Raw genomic sequence first — 25,630 nt, forward strand, 5'->3', positions numbered from 1 at the left:
GCCCACGGCCACAGATCTACACACAGAGGAGGACACAGGCCCATGGATCTACACACAGAGGAGGACACAGGCCCACATCACAGATCTACACACAGAGGAGGACACAGGCCCACATCACAGATCTACACACAGAGGAGGACACAGGCCCACATCACAGATCTACACACAGAGGAGGACACAGGCCCACATCACAGATCTACACACAGAGGAGGACACAGGCCCACATCACAGATCTACACACAGAGGAGGACACAGGCCCACATCACAGATCTACACACAGAGGAGGACACAGGCCCACATCACAGATCTACACACAGAGGAGGACACAGGCCCATGGCCACAGATCTACACACAGAGGGGGACACAGGCCCACATCACAGATCTACACACAGAGGAGGACACATGCCTATGGATCTACACACAGAGGGGGACACAGGCCCACATCACAGACCTACACACAGAGGAGGACACAGGCCCACATCACAGACCTACACACAGAGGAGGACACAGGCCCACATCACAGATCTACACACAGAGGGGGACACAGGCCCACATCACAGACCTACACACAGAGGAGGACACAGGCCCACACAGTGGCCCCCTGTCCCACAGCTCGGCCCTGAGGCTGCACATTTCCGCACTGCCCCGTCACAACCTAGGTGGACAGAGCCTTGGGGAGGCCGGGCCTCCTTGCTGCCCCCAGAGCAGGAGGGTCTGGAGAAGCAGAGGTGTCCTGGGGAGGCCCGGCCGGCCCCAGGGTGCTGTGGTCCTGCAGGCTGGCCTGTGCGGACGCACAGGGTGCTGGTCTGGTCTGGGAGCCCCAGAAGGCCAAGGGAAGCTTCTGCGTGTGCCCAGCCGGGGTGTGGGCCGGGCCCCCGGGCGGGTGGGCGGGCACCCACCTCCACACAGACACGTAGATGATGACCAGCATGAGCAGGGTGAGGGAAGACACGCCGCAGCCCACGATCAGCGTCACCGACGGCACGGCCGCCTTCTCCATGGTCTGGAACCAGAAGGACGGGGGGCAGTGAGCCGCCGCCCCGCCCCGCCCCGCACGCCCCGCCCCCGGCCTGCCAAGGCCCCCCCCCCCACACCCCAGGGTCCCGGCCCTCCTGCCCAGCCCGCCACCCCTGCCTCTCGGCTGGGCCCCAGGGTTGGACGGCCCTGCTGTGTAGTTACAACCACAGCCATCGGCGTGCGGGCGCTGCCTCGCAGACCTCGGGTTTCAGGGAGACTCTGCAACCCCATCGCTGCCCGGGCCGGGCGGCTCTCGGGCCTGAGCTCAGTGAACAGGGAGAGACCCATGGGGCTGGGGCCCCTTCCCCCCCCCCACCCCACCGCCAGCCGTTCACCCCCCTCGCCAAGCTCTCTTCTGCCCTCCATCCCTCCGCGCCGGTCGGGGCTCGGTGCACCTCTGTATCTCTGCCGCCCCTTCCCGGCTGGCTCAGCGTCCCCCAGCTTCCTGCAAGGGCCCTGAGGTGGCCTCCTTCCTCCCGCCCAGGGCCTCTGCCAGCCATGCCCGCCGCGGGAGCCCACTGGTCCCCTCCCGTGTGGATGCTGCCTCTGCCACTCAGGGCTCAGCGTGTCCCGCTTGGCGAGGGCCGGGCTGATGCCCCCCTCCCGGCCCCCCAAGAGCCAGGCTGATGCCCCCCACCTGTCCTTCCCAGTGAGGACCAGGCTGACACGGCCCCCCCCCCCCAGGGCTAGGCTGACAGGCTCCCACCTCCTACCTGCCCCCTGGCACGGGCCGGGTTTGCACCCACCCCCTCCACCTCCTACCTCCCAGCTCAGCCCGGCTCAGCCCAGCCGCGCTTCTCGCTGCTTATGCAAGGCTGTGCTCACACGTGGAGCGCCGAGCTCAGAGCGCAGGGGCCCTGCCCACAGCCCACCCCCCGAGGCTCCGTCCCCGGGAAGCCGGGCTTCGGAGGAGCTCGGCAGGCAGCCTCCTCCCTCTCAGCGCACCCCCCCCCCCCGGCACCGGGGAGGAGGAGGGAATGAGCTGGAGGCAGGCAGGAGTTCAGCCCTGGATGGGTTCCTGGCTGCACACGCAGCCCGGTGCCTGCCCTGCTGCCCACAGTCAACTCCCCCCACCCCCCCCGCAGCTCTGAGCCCAGACGAGGACCCCACGCAGCCACGCCTCCAGTCCCAGTGCCCACCGTGCCAAGCCCCAGGCCCTGTGCACCCCACAACCCCCCATCCCTCTCCTCCCTCAGCTGAGCCCAAACCACCGCAGTCCTCCCAGGAAGAGGGGTGCTCCTGGGGCCAGAGCTGTGCTTCTACACCCCGCCACCTTGTCCGGCAGCCCGCCCCGCCCCTCTGGTGCCGCCCCAAGGTGCCGGCCCGATGCCGGTGGCGCCACCCATCCCTGCGCCCAGCCCCACCTGGCACCCCAGCTCCTGCGGGTGAGGGCGGGGGCCAGGGCGGGGCCAGGGCGGAGTCGGGAAGGCCACCGGGCCTGGAGGCCCCCACCCCTGAGGGCCCCCCCCGCAGCATGCCCGGGAGGGGCTTCCACGTGCAGAGCTGGGGGCTGGTGTGGGGGCCGAGAGGGGCCGCGGCGGGACCCGTCCGGGAGGCACCCCGGGGCACACACCCAACGTGACCCTGTGTGCTCCTTTGTGCTGACCCTCATCCACAGAGCCGCTGGCCTCGGCCCCAGCCTGGTGCCAGGGGGAGCTGGCCTCCGAAGGAGGAGAGGGGCTGTTTCCAGGCTGCCCCTGCCTGTTTCCAGGCTGCCCCTGCCTGGCTGACTGGCCGGCTCTACCTCCCCTGCCCCTCGCCGGGCCCCCGGCCCTCCCCCTTCAGCCGCGGCCTGAAGTGGCCCACTTGCTTGGGGCGGCCCCGGCCGCGCCCCGACCTTCCCCCACGTGTATCTGCCCGGCCCTGATGCCCCGTCCACTGTGCTGCACGCTGGGCAGCGTGGCCCCCCCTTCGCCTCTACAAGGCCCCCCGCTCTTCCTGGTCGACGCGGGAGAGCCGGGGAGGCCCCTGTGACAGCCGGGGGCCTCTGCACCCCGCGGGAGAGTGGGGGCTGCAGCCAGGGGGCACAGCTCCCCCCCCCGGCGTCCCAGCCCCCTTGCTGAGGCCCGCAGCCCATCCCCGCAGGCGGGGAGGGGGCGCGGAGGTGGCGCTGGGCGGAGCCAGGCGGGCAGGGGCGAGCGGAGGCCCAGGGGCCAGCAGGTGTTCCAAGGCCACGGCCAGGTCACAGGTGGCCGAGCGAGTGGCGGCGCCACGCTGGCTCCGGCCCCGACGCCCGCGGCCCCTGCCTCGTCTGCCCTCCATAGGCCGGGCAGCGCTGCAGCTCACACCCCTGCCGGCCCGCTGTCACGGTCGCTCTGGACAGCCCTTGCCCAGTCCCCGGCCAGGCGGGGGGGGGGGGGGGACAGCTGGGCAGGGGTATCAGAGCTCCAGGCCTTATGGGAAGGGCAAGAGGGTAAACCCACGTCCCACAGAGAGGAGGCGGCTCCTGGCCAGCCCGCGGGGGGGGGGGGGGAAGGGGGAGGGCAACTCCTACGCCCAACCCCGCGCAGCCCCAGGGCCTTCGCACAGGCTGCTCCCGCCGCTCAGCAGCCTCCTCCTGACCTTCCCACGACTCTTCCCACCACCTGGCGGAGGGCAGGCCTGCCCTCCGCCCCCCAGCCGTCCTTGTCCAGTTAGCACTGGGTTCTGCCCCCTGGACGCCCCCCTCGGGTCCTCCCTCCAGCCCTGCTCACGCCCCGCCCCTCCAGACACCCGTGTGCTGCCGCAGTTCCAGCGCCATCTACGCACAAACCCACCCCGGCTCCACGCACCCCGAGGAGCCCCGAGTCCTGACGGTGGCCGCCCGGTGCCCGGTAGGCACCGGGCCGACGGCAGGACACGCTGGAGTCTGAGCCCCGGCCACCTGCGGCCGGCTGCCCGGGCGCGCCGCTCCCTCCCCACGGCCAGGCTGCGTCGGGCCCGCGCCCCCCGCTGCTCCCGCCCAGGTGTGACTCAGAGCCGCCCGGCAGCACCCACCCACCCACACGCCGGCCCTGGCCGCCTCCCTCCCGCCGGCCCCCCTCCCGGGCACCGGGCCTCCCTGCCCGCCCACCCCGCACCTGCGGAGGAGAGGGGCACCCGTCCCCCGGCGTCGGGCCGCCTGGCTCTCCCCACCTCCCGCTCCGCTGCCGTCCCGGCCCTGGACCCCGCCGGAGTCCCCGGGGCCCCGGCCATCCTCGGCTCCCCTCCCTCCTGCCGCAGGACGGACGGAGCCCTCCCTCTGCACAGCCTGCTCTGCCTCTCCTGACCCCGGGCCCCACACCTGCCTCCCATGTCTGCACCTCCCTGGATGGCTGTCACTCCTTCCCAGAGCTGGCAGGTGACTCCCGCGCGTCCCTCAGAACCCAGCGCGCCCCTCCCCGGCCCCTGCTCCCCCCCGGGCTTCCTCAGACACGCCACGCGCACCCCTTCCGCAGAGCCCTCCCAGGGGAAGGAGGCTGCCCCCAGCTCACTGTCCCCCCCCCTCCAGCCCGGCTTCCCCCAGCCCTGGAGGGCAGAACTGGGTCTCTCCGGGCCATCAGTACTGGGGGCGTTCACACAAGTCAGGAGCCTGCTGCTCCCCAACAGGGCCTGGTGCTCCCCCCCCCCCCAGGGCCAGCAGGGGTGGAACGGTGGGCGGGCGGGCAGGCGGGCCTGGGGAAGGAGAGGGAGGGAGCGAGGGCACCGGTGAGCTCCCGACGGAGGCCAAGGCCCGGTTCTCTGCCCAGCCCCCCGGGCACTGGGGTCCGCACCGGTGTCCACACGGGGCACGGGGGTCGCACGGCCCGGCGAGGCTGCTGCCCCTCGCAGATGAGGAGGCTGCAGCCGGCCTCCGGTGCACGGCCATGGCCTTGGCTACCCCGTAGGGGGCTGGGGACCGGGCCCCGCACCCAGCACACTGGCTTTCGTGGCCGTGGCCTGAAGCCCCGGGGGAAGCCCCTGGCCCCGCCACACAAACCCGGGCTGGGAGACCTGCCCGCCCCCCTCCCGCAGCAAGCCTCCTCTCCCTCGCTGGCGCCTGGCACGCTGGGCTTTGCCCGGAGGCCTGGGAACCCAGCCCACCCGCCTCTCCCAGCCGCCACTCACCCCCGCGGCTCGGCTCACACCCACAGTGCTCCCGCTGAGGACACCGGGACTTCCGGGAGCGGGGGCGGGGCGGGGACGAAGCGGCCGGGGATGGAAAGCCAGCCCGAGGGCACAGGACACGAGGGACAAGCCTGTGGTCCCGGTGTCCAGTGCTGACCTCTTACAGCCCGAGCCTGCGCTGGGAGGAGGGGAAGTGGGACAGAACCTACGTCCTCCCTCCTGTTCCTGCTCATGCTCCCTCACGAGAGCCGCCAGGGGGGACCACAGCCTGGCGCGGGGCGGCCCGGGCCGCCTCCAAGGACTGCAGAGCGGCCGTGCGGTGCCGGCCACGGAGCTGCGGGCCGGCCCGGCCGCTCGGGGGCCTGCACACCGAGCGCCGTCCTGCCCAGACTCACCCCGAGTCCCCGAGGCCCTCCTGAGCCTCGGCGTCCCTGCCTGTCATCCAGGTCCCCTCTGGCTCTGAGCCCGGGAGGACCCCCACGGGGCATGACCTGCCCTCCCCACTTTTCGGAGAGGAGCAGGGCGGGCTGGGTCCTCTGAGGCTGGAGCTCCAGCCCCGTGGAGATGGAGCCCGGCTGCGACTCCCAGCAGCCAGGGACCATGTCCCCCGCAGACGGCCCCGCGCCGGCGGGCCCTCCCTGCACGCCAGGCCGGGGCCGCGGCCGGGCAAGACCCCCGCCGGCTGCCCCACCGCCCGCCCGGCTGACCTTGCTGCCCGGCCTTCCCCGGCAGCCCAGTGGGCCGGGCCCGGCATCCAGGGCCCCAGCCGGCAGGCTGCCCGGGATGTGTCACCATAGAAACCGGCAGCCCCCACAAGAATCACAGGAACAAAAAGGAGCCCCCCCCCATGCTGGGGCCTGCCCGGGGGACTTGGGCCGGGCCCAGCAGCCTCAGCCACCCCCAGAGCCCTGCCCGGGAACACGGGGGACACGGCCACCTCCGCACACCAGGCTGCACTTAAGGTGGTGCGGCACGCGGGGCCGGGAGAAACTGGCAGCGGCTCCCCGGCCCCGGCAGGTGGGGGACCCAGTGTAGGGGTACAGCCCGGCGCCCCGGGCCCCCCGCCGGCCGGGCCGAGTCCCAGCACTGCTAGGAGACCCAGCCGTCACTTCCTGGGGTCCCCGGCTCCCCGCGCCCCGCGGCGCCCGCCCGCCCCCGCCGCCCCGCGCCCGCTCCCCCCGCCCCCCCCCGCCGGCCCGGTCGGGGTCTCACCGCGTCGGCGCTGAGCTGGGCTAAGATGGCGAAGGTGGAGAGCCGGTCACAGAGGCAGCGCGTCCGGAGGGCGTCGAGGGGCACCGTGCGGCAGCCGCGCCACGACCAGGGCCCGAGCTGCGGGGGGGCGGGGGGGGAGGGTCTGGGCGCGGACACGGGGAGACAGCGGCGTCAGCGGCGGCGGCCCGGCCCCCCGAGCGCCGCCGCCCCGGCCCGGCCCGCCGCCCGCACCCGCGCCCGCAGCCGCGCGCCCGCCCCGCCGCCGCCGCCGGGCCCCGCCGCCCCGGCGCCCATGGCCGCGCTCCGCGCCGCCCGCCCGCCCGCCCGCCTCGCCGCGCGGCGCCGGAGACGCGGAGCGCGGCCCGCGGGAGCGCGGGGCGCGGGAGCGGCGGGAGGCGGGAGCTGGCCCCGAGCCCGGCCCGCCGAGCCCCGGAGCCCGGGACACGCCCGCGGGGGCGCGGGGAGCGCGGGCGGGCGCGCGGGGCGGGGGCGCGGCGGCCCGCAGCCCGCCGAGCCGGTGACCTTGGGCCCGCCCCGCCCCCGCCGCCCCGGTGGAGGCGGGGAGCCGGCCGGCCGCCGGAAACTTCCCTCCGCGGGCTGACCCGGCCCCCCGGCCCGCCGGCCCCGGGCCCCCCGCGCCGCGCTTCCGCTCGGCGGGGCGCTGGCGAGGCTCGGGGGGGCGCCGGGAACCGGAGGCCCCGCCAGACACTCCTCCCCCGGCTGCGCCACCGCCGGCACCCGGGCCTTCCAGGCCGCGCAGCCGGAGCCGGAGCCGGACAGACGCCTGGCGAAGCGGCCGGCGAGCGCGGGCCCGGGGTGCCGGAGCCACAGCCGGGGAGGGTCTCCCGGCACCGGCCTGGCCTTCGCCTGGCCCCCGCCCGCTGCCACAGCCCCCCTCCGCGGAGCCTGGGTCTCTCTGCGTCCCCGAGGACGGCCGCCGAAGGTGCTCCCCCAGCAGCCCACCCTGCGGCACCCAAGGACCAGGAAGCCGCAGCCCAAGGGGGTCCGTCCCATCCCTGCGGATGGACGGGACCGGCGCTGTCCAGCTGCTGATTCCACAAGCACCGCGAGCCTGACCTGAGGGAGTGCCCGCTGGAAGCACGGGGCTGCCCCGGAGGTTCTCCTGCTTACCCTCCCTCCCTCCGCGTCCCAGAGGAGGGAGCCCCACTGGGCACCGGCAGCACTGAGCCGGACTGCCCCGACACCATCTCCCCATGCGCTCTGGCTGGCTCCACTGGGGCTCCACGCCCTGCCCTCTTCTCGGTGGGGGGCGGGGGCAGGGAGGGCTCGGGCTCAGGCCTAGGGAGAAGGGACCCCCAGAAGGCCTTAGCACCTGCCGCCTCCGCTCCCCTGCTCCGGAGAAGTAGAACTGCAGCTGCAGGGGGCGGGGCCTGGCCTGGGGCTCCACAGGGCCTGGCCTGGGGGGCTCCGGGGGGGGCGGGGTTCTAGGTTAGTGACCTGGGAGCTCCGGCTCACCCTGAGAAGCAGTCCAGGGCTCTGGCCCTCCACCCTGGAGACCAGGGCTCTGCCGGGCGTGGGGGGGAGGGGGAGAAGAAGGCCTTCTGTCCACAGAGACGGTACAGAGCGGCAAGAGATCCCTGGAAAGACCCCAGGCTCCACGCGGTCCCCCGTTCCCACACAGCCAGAGCCCTGCCCCGTGCCGTGCCCCCCTCCACCTCCCCGTCCCCTGCCGGCCGGAGCCACGGGCCCCACTGAGTGCAGCACCCCTCCGGCGCAGGACGGCTGGCTGGCGGTACAGTCGCCGAGCGACGGCCGGCCACCACCCGGCCTCGTCACGCGCCCGCGCTCCAGGAAAACCCCACGGGCCGTGCTGTCCACGCGCGGGCCTTGTGGTGGCGGCACGCCAGAGAACACTTCCGGGGTCCCGCAGCCCCGGGTCCTCAGCCCGGCACCGGCAGCCCTCCCGCTCTGAGCTCTCCCCTGTCCCAGCTCCCCGGGGGCTGCGGGAGACTGGGCCGGGACGAGGGGAGCCGGGCTGGAGGAGCTGGCGGCCTGGCAGGCTCCCAGCCGCCCTGGCGGGGCCGCGGGGCGCCAGCCTCGCAGCTGCCGGCCCTCACCTGGGAGACTGCCAGCCCAGGTCTCGGCCCCCGGGGCGGCTGCGGGGCCGGCAGCGATCTCCTCGGCCTCCTGGAGGCCAGGGCGGCCGTGCTGACGGCCAGGGCGGGCGCCAGGGAGAGCGGACACCCGCCCCGCCGCTCCGGGAAGGGCGGACGGGGGCAGGTGGGCATCACTGACCACGGTCAGCTGCCCGGGAGAGGACAGGCTGGGGGCCCGGCCTCCGCCCCTCCCCCCAGCACCCCGACGTGCGGTCCTGAGCAGGGTCCTCCCGCCCACACACCCCGATCACAGCAGCTCTCTTCCCGCACGCAGGCCCTCGCACCCGCTCCCTGCCACGCGCAGATCCGCTTTGTAGATGAAGGACTCGGCTCCAAGGCCACACAGCAAGACAGCAGCGGGGCCTAGATTCCAGCTCTGCCCCACTTAGCGGCCCCGCCCCCAGCGCGGCTGCATCTGAACCCCGACCGAACGCGATCGCCACAGAGACGCCGGCACTGGGACAGGGCGCTGAACTGCCTGGCCCATCGGTCCACGAAGACTTCCCACGGACCACCAGAGCCTTCCCCGTGGCCCCAGCCCCCCCCCAGGAAGTCTTCCTGCAGGATGTGCGGTGGTCCCGACATGAGGCTGTCTGTGTGCACCTGAGACCCACGGTCGCCCGGGCCCACCAGAAGCCCTAGGGGTCCCCTGTACCCCGGTCCTGATGAGCACCTCACAGTCCACCCCCAGCGCGACGGACTCCTTCCGCGGCCGAGGCCGCCGGCTCCCGTCTTGGCGGTGGGGACGGGTCACCCAGCTGGCGCACGTGGGACACCACTGGCTGCCTCTCGTCTGGGTCACAGAAGACTTGCACTATCTGGGCCACAGAGCCAGGTCGCCCACCTGCGCCCAGAGCGGAGGAAATCTGGGTCACTCGCACTTGATCCCCGGCCCCGCGGCTTCCGGAGAAGAGAAGTCAGGGAGCGGCCACACGCTCAGAACCTAAGGGTCAGAGGACGGGGGTCCCGGCAGCCGGCCCCGGTGCCCCCGCGGTGGAGACCGTTCCCACGGACTTCCATCCTGCCCCTCATTCCTCCCGAGCCCCACTGCCCCCCCCGCCCCCGCCGGGGATGCCCTCTGCACGTCTCGGGGAGCGGGCTTGGCCGTGGGATGGGGTGCAGCTCCGACGCCAGGCGGGAGCGGGCGGGGAAGGAGGCCCCCATCGTGCACTGGCCGCTAGGAGGCCCGAAGCCGGGCACCGAGCGCCGCGGCCCGCCGGTCTCCGCTCGGGACGACAGGGCTGCCTTCTTGACCCTTTGTCCATCCGGTAGCCTCCACACACGCCCCCTGAAACCAGCCCCAAACCCTCGGCCAGCCTGCCTCCATCCCCCCACTGGCCTGTCGGCCCACCCGCCTCTGTCCGTAGCCTCTGCCCCCTGGGTGACAGGGTGACAAGGGCCAGCAGGGCCCCATGCTTAAGGGACACTGGGGGACGGCAGCACAGAGGGCGCGCAGAGCCCTCCTCCTGCCCCCGGAGCCAGGGCCTCCTGGGCATCATGACGCCGCCAGCCAGCCCACGGAGTGGGTGCTATTATGGGACTGTGCGCTGTTGGGGTCCCCTTGGGTTTGATGGGCTAATTCACACTCCAGTGTGAGTGACTCACAGGCCCCTCCCACGCAGCAGAGAGCAGCTGGGAGTGGGCACAGCCGCCCGCGGGGCGTCTCAGGCGCGGAGCAGGGGCGGAACCGCGTCTCTGCAGGCGCGGCTTCTCCCTGCCCGGCCCCATCCGTGCCCCTGACGCTGCCCCCCTCACCCCGTGCCACCTCCATCATGGACTCCGGGCCCCTCCGTCACGTGTCCCCCATCGGCAGTGCCCGCCTCCTACCCCAGATCAAGGCCGGCGTGACGGCGTCTTCCGGGAGGCCGGCTGGGGCGCCCCGCTACCTGCCGCTCCTCCCACACGCTCCTCGGGCCCGCGGCCAGCCCTGCCACCGGCCCTGCCTACCGGGCGCTGGGTGCCCCCCCGGGCCCGCTCAGGGTGACCCCTGGACGGGACCCACGGGTGGCCTCGGGCTGCTCCAGCCCCGGCCTCCTCCAGGAAGTCCTCTGGCTCCCTCCACTCCCAGCCTGGGGGACCCAAGGCCTGACCCCGCTCAGCGGCAGCCCCAGGCCCCGCTCTGGGCAATACCGGCGGCAGAAGGGGGCCTTGGCTCTGCGCCTCCAACCCCAGGGTTTGGGTGTGGGTCTCGGCTGCGGGGTGAGGCCCGGCCGGCTCTCCCCGCCTGTGGGAGGCGCGGTCTGAGCCCCTCGGCGCCGCACCCCGCCGCGGGTCTGTGACCGGGGTCGCCTCCCGTCCCCACCACTCGAGATGTCAATCTCATCTGAGGCAGGACTGCTAGGCACGGTAGCTCCACCCCTGGCGGTGTGCGGCTCCTCCCCTGAGCCCCCAAACCCCGCCCCAGGCATTGCAGAGCCCCCCACCCCACCCCCTTGCGCTGTGTGTCAGGCAAAGTGGAGGTTCTGGGTGACGCTGGCTCCACAGCCCAGGAAGCAGAGGCTGGCCTGGGGTGCCGGGGATTCTGCCTCCCGGTTCGGGGGCAGCACCGAGGACACCCGTCCGGGCCCTCACCCCTCCTCCAGGTCATTGCTTGCAGCCCTGTCTTCCCGGCCTGCCACCCACCCAGCCCAGGGCCCCTGCCAGACGCCCTCGAGGCAGACTCCCGACTGTCCAGGGGCGCTCAAGCCCTGTGCTTGCTCAGCACTCAGCCGCGGCCTGGCCTGCGCTGACAGGTGCACACCCCAGCCCAGTCCACTCCACCCCGAGACCTGCCCCCCCCCAGTGCCTGGCCCTCCCCACCGCCTGAGCTGGAGGGGCCCGGGGGACCGCCTCCCGCCAGTGCCGCCCAGAGCTACCACCGAGACCACCACAGCCCACGATGACAACCCCGTCACCGCCATCGCCGACCGACACACCGTGACAGCAACACCACGGTCACCAGCACCGACTTCGAGGCCACAAGACGGCCACCACGCTCACCGCCGCCGCCGCCGGCTGAGCCACCCCACGTGGTTAACTGGGATCGCCGCCACCATGGCCGTTGCGTAACCAACACCAGCGCGGTGGCCGTTCCGTGCCAGACCCACTGAGGCGATCACGTCATTACCACTGTGACCGCCACGGCGCCGGCAAGAAGACCACGAGATCACATCCAGTGGCCTCGCCACGCTCAACCTCCGGCCTTCTCCCGGCCCCTCCCGGCCTGGGGCGCGGCACAGGGGTCTCACCAGGGGCGGTGCCTCCTCGACCGCGCTCTCGGCCCCCCCTCCCCACGCACCTCAGGCGGCTCACCTGGCCCCCCGGATCCGACCCTCCGGAGTCCGCCACCCCGCCTTCCTCCACACCACAGCCAAGAGGAGAAAATGAACACCCCCGCCACGTGGGCCTCCCTGCCCATTTGGAAGTCCTCCCTTTTGTCTACCCCAAGTCCTACCTCATGTCCCAAGTCGGTTCTCTGGTCGTCTTTTCTTTCTGTGGTGCTGGGAGGGGAGCCAGGGCCCGGCGCGGGCCAGGCAGACGCTCTGCCACTGGGGTTCACCTCCACCAGAGGTGGCGTTTTGAGGCTTTGTCTCTTTTTCTGCGGCTGGGGGATGGACTCGGGATCTTGGGCGTGCTAAGCAAGCCGTCTTCCACCGAGCTCAATCCCCAGCACACACTGCTCTGAGGAGGTGGAGTGGGGAGACCCTCTGGTCTCCCCGCATCAACGCCACAGAGGGCCCTCCCCCACCTCCCTGGCGGGGAGAGGGGGACGTCGGGGCTGCCGGCTGACGTGGATGCTGGGGAGCGCGAGGGCACGGCGGGCTTCCTCTGTGGGACCCAGGCCCTGAGCCCGCCCTGCAGACCAGGAACGCACGATGGCTACCCCGGTGCCAGCGTCCTGTCAGATTCCGGGGCCCGGGGGGAGGGCAGAGGGAGGGGACAAGGTCCCTCTCCCCAGAGGCCCTGGACCAGGGCCATTCTCTCGTCCATCCACCACAGTGCAGGAGCCTGAGGACTGGGCTTGCACACCCAGTGTGGACAGAGCCCACGATCCAGAGCTAGAGGGGCCTTGCTGCAAGAACCCGGGGACTCTCAGCCCTCCCTGCGACGTCCCGCGGCCTAGGGGGGCTGTGTGGGCAGAGACTGATTACTGAGGCCATGCGCTCGAGTGAATGCGTGTGCGTGCGTGCGTGCGTGAGAGCGGACTGAGATGAGCACAGCGCAGCCTGGACGGGACCTGCGGAGGACTCGCCGTGCGTCTGCCCACGGTCGGGCCACGTGGGGGCCACCCCGCGTTCAGGCCTGGGGCTCGTCCCTGGGCGCGACCTCCTCGAGCAGTCCCTGAGGGCCACCGCCGCCCTGCCAGCCCCTGCTGCCAACTCCAGGGTAGGAGGGGACGGCCCTACCGGCCAAGGTCAGCCTAAAGGTCGGGCTGGAGACCGGACCCCCTCCTAGGACACCACAGGGCGGGAAAGGCCGGCTCTTCCAGGGACGCGGCGCCCAGCCCGGGCCCCCCGGGGCCAGGCACGGATCGGGGTCTCCACAGGAGGGGGGAGAGGCAGACCGCACCGGAACGCCGCCCCGAGGAGGCCCTGGGCCCGCGAGGGGCGCCGGCCTCCGGCTCCTCCGCCGCGCTACAACGGGCAGCGAGGCTGCCGGAGGAGATGGCCGCCCGGGCGCCAGGAAGGCAGCCGGGGAGGAAGCGGGGCTCTGGCTGCGGGCCAGGCCCGGGGAGGCCCCGTCAGGCGGGACGGGGAGCCGGGGCACCTGCCGACCCACTGGGACAGGAGCCCGCATCGAGACCTTTCGGGATCCCCATGGCTGCCGGCGGACCCCAAGGCGGGTCGGGCGCGGGGGGGCCCTTCGCAGAGCCCTCGCCAGCCTCCCGTCGGGCAGAACAGCCCGGCAGGGCTCGGTTCTGTGCCCCGGCCAGCTGAGGTCCCTCCCTGGGCCTCCCGGAGCCACTTGTGGGGGAGGACACCGTCCCCGAGCACCCCGCCAGCTCGACGCTCTGTGGCTCTCCGGGTTTTCCTCAACGAATGGGGTTCGGGAGATGGGGTGTGCTGTCCGCTCCGGACGAGGAGCTGGCCTCCCGCGCCGGCTCCCCGCCCGGCCACATCTGCCGTCTCTCGGCTCCTCGAGGGCCAGGTAACCAAAGGGGTCCCAACTGCGTCTGCTGGGCCCGCCCCGGAGCGCGCGCGCACGTGGCCCCACTTGGAGACGCGGTGTTTGCGGGCGTACCCGACACCCACCGCACCAGACTTGGGGCGTGCCAAAGAGTGACGGGGGTCCTCGGACGCCGAGGAGAGGACACGGAGGCTCAGGAGGGAGACGCTGTGTGGGCAGAGGCAGGGAGAGCCTTCCCGCAGCCCCCCCGGCGGCCCGCGTCAGAGGGGCCGTCCCCAGAACGCGAGAGAACCGACTGGCCACCGGGGCGACGAGAGCGCCACGCCCGGGGGACCCCGGGCACGGACGCCTGCCCCCCCGTCCCCTCTCCCCTCCTCCTCTGAGCGGCTCACCCCTGTCCGGGCACCCCGCCACCCGCGTCTGTCTGCCCCCGCCACCCCGGCGCCGGTCACTCATCCAGTCCTCTGTTCTTCCCTCTGCCTGTCCCCCAGACGTCCACCCTGGGCTCCTGCGTGTCCCCCCTGCTCGTCCACACTGCCCACCTGGCCCTCCGTCATTTCCCTCCTCACCGGGGGGGGGGGGCGCGACGGTGACACGGAGCCCCGTCCCCTTGTTCTCACGTGGCTGGACAGCATGGGGGTGTCATGCCACAGGGGCCTCGTCGGCTCGGATCTCTGAGCTCGGCAAGTCCCTCTTGCTCCCCATTTGCTGTCCTCGGGTCCCTGCTGCCGCTGGCCATGCTGGTGACGAGGCCAGACTGGGAGGAAAAGAGACCAAGGTGCAGAGTGGCTGAGGGGAGTCCAGGCCGGGGTGGGTGGGACGGAGTCACGTAACGCTGTCTGAAGGACAGAGCCGCCCAGGCGCTGGGGGGGGGGGGGGCTGGGCCCGGGGGTGCAGGCGTGGGGGGGGGCTGGGCCCGGGGGTGCAGGCGTGGGTGGGGGGCTGGGCCCGGGGGTGCAGGCGTGGGGGGGGGTTGGGCCCGGGGGTGCAGGCGCGGGGGGGGGGGCTGGGCCCGGGGGTGCAGGCGCGGGGGGGGCTGGGCCCGGGGGTGCAGGCGCGGGGGGGGCTGGGCCCGGGGGTGCAGGCGCGGGGGGGGCTGGGCCCGGGGGTGCAGGCGTGGCGGGGGGCTGGGCCCGGGGGTGCAGGCGCGGGGGGGGCTGGGCCCGGGGGTGCAGGCGCGGGGGGGGCTGGGCCCGGGGGTGCAGGCGTGGCGGGGGGCTGGGCCCGGGTGTGCAGGCGTGGCGGGGGGCTGGGCCCGGGGGTGCAGGCGTGGAGGGGGGGGTCACGGGAGGCAGGGCAGGAGCCATGTGTGGAAGCCTCACTGTTCGCTACCAGATGGACGCAGCACTAACCGCTGCCGCCTGCGGAGGTCCTGTGAGCACGTGACACGCGCGGAATGTGTGCGGCCGTGTGCAGTGTTTCCATGGAGACGCAGAGCAGGCTCCGTGGGTGACCCGTCACGGTGCGGTGTGCAAAGCAGACCTAACCCTACTAAAGGACTCAGTGTGACCAGGAAGAGGGGTGAGCAGGGTCAGGGGTCAGCGTGAGCAGGGCCAGGGGTCAGTGTGAGCAGGACCAGGGGTCAGTGTGATCAGGGCCAGGGGTCAGTGTGAGCAGGGCCAGGGGCCGGCGTGTGAGCAGGGCCAGGGGTCAGCGTGAGCAGGGTCAGGGGTCAGCGTGAGCAGGGTCAGGGGTCGGTGTGAGCAGGGCCAGGGGTCAGTGTGAGCAGGGCCAGGGGTCGGTGTGAGCAGGGCCAGGGGTCATTGTGTGCAGGGCCAGGGGTCAGTGTGAGCAGGGCCAGGGGTCAGTGTGAGCAGGGCCAGGGGTCAGTGTGAGCAGGGCCAGGGGTCAGTGTGAGCAGGGCCAGGGGTCAGTGTGAGCAGGGCCAGGGGTCAGTGTGAGCAGAGCCAGGGGTCAGTGTGTGCAGGGCCAGGGGTCAGTGTGAGCAGGGCCAGGGGTCAGCGTGTGAGCAGGGCCGGGGGTCAGTGTGAGCAGGGCCGGGGTTCAGTGTGAGCAGGGTCAGTGGTCAGTGTGAGCTGGGCCGGGGGTCAATGTGAGCAGGGCCAGGGGTCAGTGTGAGCAGGGCCAGGGGTCAATGTGAGCAGGGCCAGGGGTCAATGTGAGCAGGGTCAGGGGTCAGTGTGAGCTGGGCCAAGGGTCAGCGTGAGCAGGGTCAGGGGTCAGCGTGAGCAGGGTCAGGGGTCAGTGTGAACAGGGTCAGGGGTCAGTGTGAGCAGGGCCAGGGGTTGGCGTGTGAGTAGGACCAGGGGTCAGTGTGAGCAGGGCCAGGGGTCAGTGTGAGCAGGGTCGGGGGTCAGTGTGAGCAGGGCCAGGGGTCAGTGTGTGCAGGGCCAGGGGTCAGTGTGAGCAGGGTCAGGGGTCAGTGTGAGCAGGGCCAGGGGTTGGCGTGTGAGTAGGACCAGGGGTCAGTGTGAGCAGGGCCAGGGATCAGTGTGAGCAGGGCCAGGGGTCAGTGTGAGCAGGGTCAGGGGTCAGTGTGAGCAGAGCCAGGGGTCAGTGTGTGCAGGGCCAGGGGTCAGGGTGTGAGCAGGGCCAGGGGTCAGTGTGAGCAGGGCCAGGGGTCAGCGTGTGAGCAGGGCCGGGGGTCAGTGTGAGCAGGGCCGGGGGTCAGTGTGAGCAGGGTCGGGGGTCAGTGTGAGCAGGACCAGGGGTCATTGTGAGCTGGGCCAGGGGTCAGTGTGAGCAGGGCCAGGGGTCAGTGTGAGCAGGGCCAGGGGCCGACGTGTGAGCAGGGCCAGGGGTCAGTGTGAGCAGGGTCAGGGGTCAGTGTGAGCAGGGTCGGGGGTCAGTGTGAGCAGGACCAGGGGTCATTGTGAGCTGGGCCAGGGGTCAGTGTGAGCAGGGCCAGGGGTCAGTGTGAGCAGGGCCAGGGGTCAGCGTGTGAGCAGGGCCAGGGGTCAGCGTGTGAGCAGGGCCGGGGGTCAGTGTGAGCAGGGCCAGGGGCCGACGTGTGAGCAGGGCCAGGGGTCAATGTGAGCAGGGCCGGGGGTCAGTGTGAGCAGGGCCGGGGGTCAGTGTGAGCAGGGTCAGGGGTCAGTGTGAGCAGTGTCGGGGGTCAGTGTGAGCATGGCCAGGGTTCAGTGTGAGCAGGGCCAGGGGCCGGCGTGTGAGCAGGGCCAGGGGTCAGCGTGTGAGCAGGGCCAGGGGTCAGTGTGTGAGCAGGGCCAGGGGTCAGTGTGAGCAGGGCCAGGGGTCAATGTGAGCAGGGCCGGGGGTCAGTGTGAGCAGGGCCGGGGGTCAGTGTGAGCAGGGTCAGGGGTCAGTGTGAGCAGGGTCGGGGGTCAGTGTGAGCATGGCCAGGGTTCAGTGTGAGCAGGGCCAGGGGCCGGCGTGTGAGCAGGGCCAGGGGTCAGTGTGTGAGCAGGGCCAGGGGTCAGTGTGAGCAGGGCCAGGGGTCAGCGTGTGAGCAGGGCCAGGGGTCAGTGTGTGAGCAGGGCCAGGGGTCAGTGTGAGCAGGGCCAGGGGTCGGCGTGTGAGCAGGGCCAGGGGTCGGCGTGTGAGTAGGACCAGGGGTCAGTGTGAGCTGGGCCAAGGGTCAGCGTGAGCAGGGTCAGGGGTCAGCGTGAGCAGGGTCAGGGGTCAGTGTGAACAGGGTCAGGGGTCAGTGTGAGCAGGGCCAGGGGTTGGCGTGTGAGCAGGGTCAGGGGTCAGTGTGAGCAGGGCCAGGGGTCAGTGTGAGCAGGGCCAGGGGTCAGTGTGAGCAGGGCCGGGGGTCAGTGTGAGCAGGGCCGGGGGTCAGTGTGAGCAGGGTCAGGGGTCAGTGTGAGCAGGGCCAGGGGTCAGTGTGAGCAGGGCCAGGGGTCAGCGTGTGAGCAGGGCCGGGGGTCAGTGTGAGCAGGGCCGGGGGTCAGTGTGAGCAGGGTCAGGGGTCAGTGTGAGCAGGGCCAGGGGCCGGTGTGAGCAGGGCCAGGGGTCAGTGTGAGCAGGGCCAGGGGTCGGCGTGTGAGCAGGGCCAGGGGTCAGTGTGAGCAGGGCCAGGGGTCAGTGTGAGCAGCGCCAGGGGTTGGTGTGAGCAGGGCCAGGGGTTGGTGTGAGCAGGGCCAGGGCTTGGTGTGTGAGCAGGGTCAGAGTGTGCCCAGGGGAGAAAGCTGAGGGTGTGCGCAGGGTCTGGGGTCTGAGCAGGCTCCGGCTCAGGGCGCGTCCAGGTTTCTGGACTCTGTGTAACTGGGGTCACAGGCTCAGCCTGGGCAGCCAGGGCTCAGGCGAGAATGGGGGGCCCATCCTGGGCTGGGATCTGGGTTCCACTGTGGATCGCAGCTTAGAGCTGGGAAGATGCCCTTCAAGGGCTGACGGTCTCGGCCATGCCAGCCCTGCCCTCCCCGACAAGCCCCAGGCCCCTCCCCAGGCTCTGGTCCCTTCTTCATCCGGCACAGACCCAGGCCCGCCTGCCCCAGCCCGACTGCGGTCCACCGGCACCTGCGGGCCAACCTTGCTCTCGCCTCCACTTCTGGTGGGTGAGGAAAGGCCTGGCTTGGGGTCACGGGGAGGAGAGGAAGAGCTACCCCACAGGGAGCGGGGCAGGGCAGCGCCGGGGCCCCTTCCTGTCACCTCTGACGCCGCCTCTTGGACTCTGGGTGCCCGGAGGGAGGGGGTGGAGGGAGGGAGCGTCTCTGTCACCCCGGGGCTTTCAGCAGGCGGCAGGCTCTGGAGGCCCCGGGGGCTGCGGCAGGTGTCCAGGGCGCTCGGCCCCCGCAGAGCCCAGGATGCGGGAGGGCACCTGTGTGCCGGGGGCTGCCTGGGCTCCAGCCAGACGCCGACCACTCAGCCACCCTGGTGCCGTCCTCCTGTCCCTGAGGCTAGGCCTCTAGTGGCCCCATTCTGCGGTGCTGGGGGGTGGAGCGCACCTAGGTGGGTGGGTCGTGGGTACTCCCCACAGACGTCACCATGGTCCTTCAGGCACCCCACCTGCACCCCAACGCAGGCAGGTAGTCTCATTCCAGGGACTAGTAGCTGGGGCAGAATCTGTGCAAGGTCCACAGCCTGGCCTCCTGGGCTACACACTGGCCTCCTGGGCGACACACTGGCCTCCTGGGCCCCATCCTGGCCTCCTGGGCGACACACTGGCCTCCTGGGCTACACACTGGCCTCCTGGGCGACACACTGGCCTCCTGGGCCCCATCCTGGCCTCCTGGGCAACACACTGGCCTCCTGGGCTACACACTGGCCTCCTGGGCTACACACTGGCCTCCTGGGCGACACACTGGCCTCCTGGGCGACACACTGGCCTCCTGGGCCCCATCCTGGCCTCCTGGGCGACACACTGGCCTCCTGGGCTACACACTGGCCTCCTGGGCGACACACTGGCCTCCTGGGCTACACACTGGCCTCCTGGGCGACACACTGGCCTCCTGGGCTACACACTGGCCTCCTGGGCGACACACTGGCCTCCTGGGCTACACACTGGCCTCCTGGGCGACACACTGGCCTCCTGGGCCCTGGCCTGGCCTCCTGGGCCCTATCCTGGCCTCCTGGGCGACACACTGGCCTCCTGGGCGACACACTGGCCTCCTGGGCGACACACTGGCCTCCTGGGCTACACACTGGCCTCCTGGGCGACACACTGGCCTCCTGGGCCCTGGCCTGGCCTCCTGGGCCCTATCCTGGCCTCCTGGGCGACACACTGGCCTCCTGGGCGACACACTGGCCTCCTGGGCCCCGGCCTGGCCTCCTGGGCTACACACTGGCCTCCTGGGCCCCGGCCTGGCCTCCTGGGCGACACACTGGCCTCCTGGGCTACACACTGGCCTCCTGGGCGACACACTGGCCTCCTGGGCCCCGGCCTGGCCTCCTGGGCCCCGGCCTGGCCTCCTGGGCCCCATCCTGGCCTCCTGGGCGACACACTGGCCTCCTGGGCCCCGGCCTGGCCTCCTGGGCCCTGGCCTGGCAGGGTGGTGTCCTTGGTTCCCCTGGGAGCAGTGGAAAGCGGGCAGGCTGGCTGTCCCTGCCGGGGCGCGGGCTGCGCTAGCGCTTGCGATGGCAGAAAGGGGGGCAGGCTCTAGAGGATGCCAGCAGGGGCCGGCCGGGCGACCCCCACCCCAGGAGCTGCCGGGCAAGGTCCTCTGGGTTAGGAGTGGCTCGCATCGAAGTCCAGGGAGACGAGGATCAGCTCCAGCCCCACCCCATCCCTAAAAGGCGCAAGCCCAGGATGCCCACGTGGCCAAGGGGCCACCAGGAGCCAAGGGGCTCGGCCCTCACCTGTGCTGCCTCCGACATCGTTTCCCCAATCCAAGAGTTTACGCCACCAGCGGAGCCCGGGGGAGTCAGCAGCAGCCACCCAGGCCGGCAGCCAGCTTCCCTCAGCCTGGCCCCGGGCCCCCGCGTGCAGCGTGAACCACTGAGGCAGGGTGGCGCGGAGTCCCCCCCCCCCGTCCTGCGGCACCGACTCCTCTCCCTGGCACGGAGGAGGGGGGCCCAGGCTTCATAGGGCCGGGACACCGGGCATGGCTGACGATCCCCTCCCCCCCGACGGCCTTGCTCTGCCGGGCCTCGCGAAGCGGCCGCCGCCCCCGACCCCGGTCCCGGCACGGCACGCGCTCAGCCCGAAGGCTCCGGGTGCACGCGCCGCCCAGCGGGAGGAGGGTCGGGAGCGGGGCTGCGCCCCCACGGCCCCCCATCTGAGCCTGAGAGCCACGGGACCGAGCCCCCGAGCCGGCGGGACAAGTCTACCACGGGGCTCCGCCGTCAACCAAGCAAGCACAAGTCCAGGCTGCAGACGCGGCTCAAGCGGGAGAACAACAGCTGAAGCAGGCGAGCTGCGTGAGGGCTGGGTGGGCCCCCCGCCCCCCCGCCCCCCCCCCCACCCCCCCCCGGGCACCAACCCAGTAACTGGCGTGCCCTGCCCCTGCACACTTCACTCCAGACTTCCCGGTCCTCCCGGCCTCTGGGGAGCTCCTCCAGCCCTGTCCGCCCTTCCACAAAGCCCCCCGTCCTTCCCTGTGACCCAATCAGCCTCCCAACTCCCAGCCATGCGTGCGGCTCGGCCTCCGGTTCCGGCAGGCAGGCTGGTGCTCACGAAGGCTTCACGAGGGCTGAGGACCGAGCCGCGGGGCCCCCCGGCAAGGCTGCCCATCTGAGTGCTCTTGGCCCCCTCCCCTACGCCCCCCCCCGTCCCATGGCCGCCTCCTACTGCTCACGCTCACCGCTCACCACGGGCACCGGCCCGCTCTGGGCAGGGCCGCCCGGCAGGTGCAATCCGGGCACTCTGCAGGGCGGGCTTGGAGGCAGGCCGCCCCCTCCAGAGCAGGCCCGGCAGGAGGTAGCGAGAACCAGCCGAGCACATGGAGAGATGGGGCAGAGGGGTCAGGGCCCCCCGACTTAGCCCCTGCCCGCCCCCCCGCGGTCCCCCACAGTGCCCCCCCGCGACCCCCCACAAGGCACCGGGCCCCGTGAGCTTACATGTCTGTCTCGTCCCACAGGATACAGGTCTGGTTGGTGGTGCCCTGGAGGAGGAGCGGAGGTCAGGGCTGGGAAGAACGTCCCCGCCCGCCCGCCCGCCCGCCCTCCCCTCAGGGGCCGGGCGGCTGCCTGGGTGCCCCCAGCACGCCAGGCGCCCTGCCTGGGCTGGTCCCACGACACCGCCATTCCCACGCCCGGCCCAGAGCGCGGTGAGGCGGGCCCGGCCCCCCACGGCAGCGGTGAGGCCTCGAGCCTCCTGTCCACGCGGCCAGCGCCGTCTGAACCCCCTCGTCGGGATGGGGGGCTGAGGCGGGCCCACGGCAGGGGCTGAGCAGACGCCCCGGCCTCCAGCGAGTACACCCAGAGAGCGCCCCTGAGCACGGCCCAGGCCTGCGGCGGCCGGGGACCCAGCCCTGCCCCCCCCCCGCGTGAGAACCCCGAGGGGATGAGCCGTTCCCCAGGCCGCCGAGGGGACAGGGCTGGGCCCCCACGGCTCCCCTCAGCGAGGGCGTGCGGCCGGGCTCGGCGGCCTGCGCATCCTGCCCCTCGTGGGCTCGGGCTGAGACCCCCCTCCCCGCGGGGCAGGGCCAGCGGGCTGTCAGCCTCCTGAGGCTCTGGGTGGGGAGGGGGGGGGACCCGGGACCTCTGTGGGATCTCAGCCAGTGTCCTGGCAGCCACGCCTGCCCGCTGGGTGCTCCGGGAGGGGGCCCCTGGCAGCGCCCCCCGGGGCTTTGGCGTGGTCACACCTGGCGGCCGGTCAGCCGAGGGCTCGGCGGGGGGGGGAGGGCACCCCGGGTGTGGAAGGAGGCGCGCCCGGTGGGGGGCCCACACACGCCGCACGCGGGGGGGGGGGGAGGGCACTCACGTTGTACATGTGGGCGAACTCGATTTCCAAGGGGGTGAGCAGGGAGCGAGGGGGGGGCTTCACCGTCACCGAGATGACCTTGGAGTTCAGCACGGTGGTGTTCCTGGCGCAGACCCAAGCGGGGGCAGTCAGCACCGGCCCGCACCCCGAGTGGCCCACGGACCTACACCGGCCACCGCCAGGCCCAGACCCCCCCCCCCACCTCCTCTGGCCCGGCACCGCGCGCTCCCAGCAGCCCACCCTGCCCCCATCGCTCACCTCTGCAGGGCCAGAAAGCTGCCCAGGTTCCGGTAGAGCACCGTGCCAACCACGAACACAGACGAGTCATCGGCCTCTGGAAAGGAGCGCCCGGTCACCCCAACCCCGCCTCGCCGGCCCCTCTGGGGTCACACCGTGGCCCTGGCCAAGAAGGCCCGTCCCACCCCCAGGGGGAGCCCCGCAGCAGGCCTGCCGACAGTGTAGGCCCGGGGGCAGGGGAGCCCCGAGGGCTGCGGCAGACACCGTGGGGTCCACCCAGCCCTTCTCCCCGCAGCAGGCTGCGTCGCTGCCCACGGTGTCTAGCGAGCGGCCTGTCCCAGGCTCTGCCCCCAGGGAGGGCTTCCTGGAGGAAGACTCCCAACAGAAGCACGGCTGTCCCCCCGGCCCCCCGCCGCGGCCCCCAGGCGGCCCCTCCCCCCCGGGCCTCACCTGCCAGCCCCGTGGAGAAGACGCTCTTCGACACGGTGACCCTGTCCTCTGGGACCTTGGCCCAGTCGCCGTGGCCGCCAGCCCTTCATGGGGAAGCTGATGTCGGTGGCCCCGCTGGCCGGGAGCTTGTGGATGCTGAGCACTGGGGCGGGGGAGGGGGCGGGGGGAGGGGGGGACAGACGGAGACGGAGGGTCACGCGGCAGAAGCCTCGGGAGCCGGGGAGCAGGTGGGGGGAGGGGTCCCCGGTGAGGGTCAGGGGTCACCCGGCCGGGCTGGCACCCACTGCGCCGTTCCAGCTTCTACCGCAGGCCCGGGCCCGCAGCTCCTCTGCACACGGCTCCCCGAGCTCCCTACGCGGCCCTGACCCACGCGTCCAGGCAGAGGCCGGGGGTGGGCTCCGGGGTCAGCGATGCGCAGGATGGGGGAGACCCGCCCCCCCCCCAATGCCACGGGAGTGGGGTGGGAAACGCCGAGCGCGGCCCTCTGGGAGAGGACCCTCGGGTCTCTGCTGGGGCGGGGAGGGGCAGCAGGGAGGAGAGCCGGCCCCCAACCACGTGGACCCCGGGGCAGCTCAGAGGGAGGACTTCCCGAGTCTGACCACCAGGGGGAGCCGCGCCCAAGCCCTGACTGCGCAGCCCACCCAGAGCCCAGCAGCCTGCGGGGGGCGGGGGGGTATAGGGGAGGACGGGACTCTGGCCAGGCGATGGAGCTTAGGGCCCGGAGGGAGTGAGGCTCTGGCACAGGGGTCCAGTGGGCAAGGCTGTGCGGCCTGGGCTCCAGCACAGGGCTCAGTGTACCTGTGGGTGGAAGGGCCTGGTCTGACCCAGGGAGAGGGCGGGGAGGGAGGCCGAGCCCGCCCTGGGTGGAGGGGAGGGTGCCCGGCCTGTGGGGTTCTGCAGGCCCGCTGGGACCCCCGTGGGTGGGCACCAGTGAGGGGAACAGAGCGGGTAAAAGGGGGGACCCAGAGTGGAGGAGCCGCGTGCTGGATGGAGCGGGCACCCCGAAGCCCGGTTTGAGGGCACAGGCGCGAGGGCCCTGGAGGGCTGAGGGTTTCCATCTGGGGGGGTAGAGGGTGGTGGGGAGCAGACAACCGCCCCGAGAAAGGTGCAGCGGGCAGGGCGGGTGCAAGGCAGCACGTGGCGGGCTGAAGTTTGGGGTGACGCACAGGGAGGACCTGTGGAAGGGGGTGCCACGGTCCCCGAGAGACCCTGAGGCCATGGCAGGGTGATGACCGCAGGGAGAGTGGGGAGATCAGACCGAGGCCCGGCCGGGGACGCAGCGAGCTCCCGGAGTCACCCACGCCCAAGGGGTGTGCCACTGACCCCCTGGGGCCAGCGTGGTGCACGAGAGCTCAACCTCCTGGGGCCAGGCCAGAGCCCAGTAAGGGGTGTGCGGGGGGGGGGGGGGAGAGCCCAGTAAGGGGTGTGCGGTGGGGGCAGAGCCCAGTAAGGGGTGTGCGGTGGGGGCAGAGCCCAGTAAGGGGTGTGCGGGGGGGGGGGGCAGAGCCCAAGCAAGGGGTGTGCGGGGGGGGGCAGAGCCCAGTAAGGGTGTGCGGGGGGGGGCAGAGCCCAGTAAGGGGTGTGCGGGGGGGGCAGAGCCCAGGTAAGGGGTGTGCGGGGGGGGGCAGAGCCCAGGCAAGGGGTGTGCGGGGGGGGGTCAGAGCCCAGTAAGGGGTGTGCGGGGGGGGGGGCAGAGCCCAGTAAGGGTGTGCGGGGGGCAGAGCCCAGGTAAGGGGTGTGCGGGGGGCAGAGTCCAGTAAGGGGTGTGTGGGGGGGCAGAGCCCAGTAAGGGGTGTGCGGGGGGGGCAGAGCCCAGTAAGGGGTGTGCGGGGGGGGCAGAGCCCAGTAAAGGGTGTGCGGGGGGGCAGAGCCCAGGTAGGGGAGTGCGGGGGGCAGAGCCCAGTAAGGGGTGTGCAGGGGGGGGGCAGAGCCCAGTAAGGGGTGTGCGGGGGGGGCAGAGCCCAGTAAGGGGAGTGCGGGGGAGGCAGAGCCCAGTAAGGGGTGTGCGGGGGGGGGCAGAGCCCAGTAAGCGGTGTGTGGGGGGGGGCAGAGCCCAGGTAAGGGGAGTGCGGGGGGGCAGAGGCCAGGTAAGGGGAGTGCGGGGGGGGGTGTCAGGGCAGAGCCCAGGCAAGGGGTGTGCGGGGGGGGGCAGAGCCCAGTAAGGGGTGTGCGGGGGGGGCAGAGCCCAGGTAAGCGGTTGTGCCGGGGAGGGGGGGTAACAGTGCAGAGCCCAGGTAAGCGGTGTGCTGGGGAGGGGGGTAACAGGGCAGAGCCCAGGTAAGGGGTGAGGGTGTATCTGAGCTCTGAGAGCCCAGGTAAGGGGGGAGGCACCTGTGCTCCTGGATCCAGTTTTGGGGGAGCATCTAGAAGCGCCCCGATAAGGACCAAGGGTCATTGTTCTAGGCCAGGGCCCCAGGGCAGGGAGGGCATGGATGGCCACTGCCCCCGGTGGGGAGGGGGAGGGGGCTGGGTCCTGGGAGAGCAGGAGGGAGGAGCTGGCGGGGCCGGGTGGAGTCCTGCTGGCTCGGGGAAGCGTGGAGGGAGAGACGTGGCGGGGGGGCAGGGATTCTGGGGTCCATGAGGCAGGTGGGAAGGGGGAGAAGAGCTCGCCGGGTGCAAGGGATGCAGGGCGCACAGGTACTAAGGTGAGGAGAGGAGCCCGGGCCCCCGCAGTCCCCCGGGGCCCTTCCATCCAGGGAAGGCTCAGGAAGGCGGTCGGCCCCTCCGGAGGCACGGACCACGCGGGCTGAAGGGGAGAGCCCTGGAGGAACAGTGGCTCCGGCTCCCCTGGCTTACTTCCCAGGGGGCCCCCACAGTGTCTCGTCTGGGTTCCCCAGGAATGAGGCCGCTCTCCACAGTCCCAATGGCTCCCGCAGGGTCTGAGCCCTGAGCTTAGGAAGCGTGTGTGCGTGTGTCCGGCAAGGCCCAGGCAGCTGTGTCTGCGGCCACCGTACCTTGTCAGGGCCAGGCCTAGGTCCCCTGGGTGGGTGGGGATGGGTAGGAAGGCCGCTGACCAAGGCAGGAGGTATGAGAAGGCGAGGGGAGATGGAACTGTGGTGTGGTGTGTCTGAAAGGTCCCAGAAGCTTGTCAACCTAGCTGATCGCCCTGGTCCCAGAAGGCAGGCACGATTAGATTCCCGATAAA

At 72.2% G+C, this 25,630-nt stretch overlaps 1 protein-coding gene across 1 annotated transcript in view; it reads right to left on the bottom strand.

The window, feature by feature from the left end:
* The window catches only part of Adgrb1 (adhesion G protein-coupled receptor B1), a 68,401-nt gene that overhangs the window by 26,166 nt on the left and 16,605 nt on the right, over positions 1-25,630 (bottom strand). Inside the window, 7 exon segments of the mRNA XM_048359002.1 lie at positions 900-1,003; positions 6,295-6,436; positions 20,934-20,977; positions 21,799-21,901; positions 22,057-22,132; positions 22,486-22,556; positions 22,558-22,627. Of these exon segments, the coding sequence (XP_048214959.1) occupies positions 900-1,003; positions 6,295-6,436; positions 20,934-20,977; positions 21,799-21,901; positions 22,057-22,132; positions 22,486-22,556; positions 22,558-22,627 (610 nt within the window).

This window comes from Perognathus longimembris, chromosome 12 (genome assembly GCF_023159225.1).
Source record: "Perognathus longimembris pacificus isolate PPM17 chromosome 12, ASM2315922v1, whole genome shotgun sequence".
Classification (NCBI taxonomy): Eukaryota; Metazoa; Chordata; class Mammalia; order Rodentia; family Heteromyidae; genus Perognathus; species Perognathus longimembris.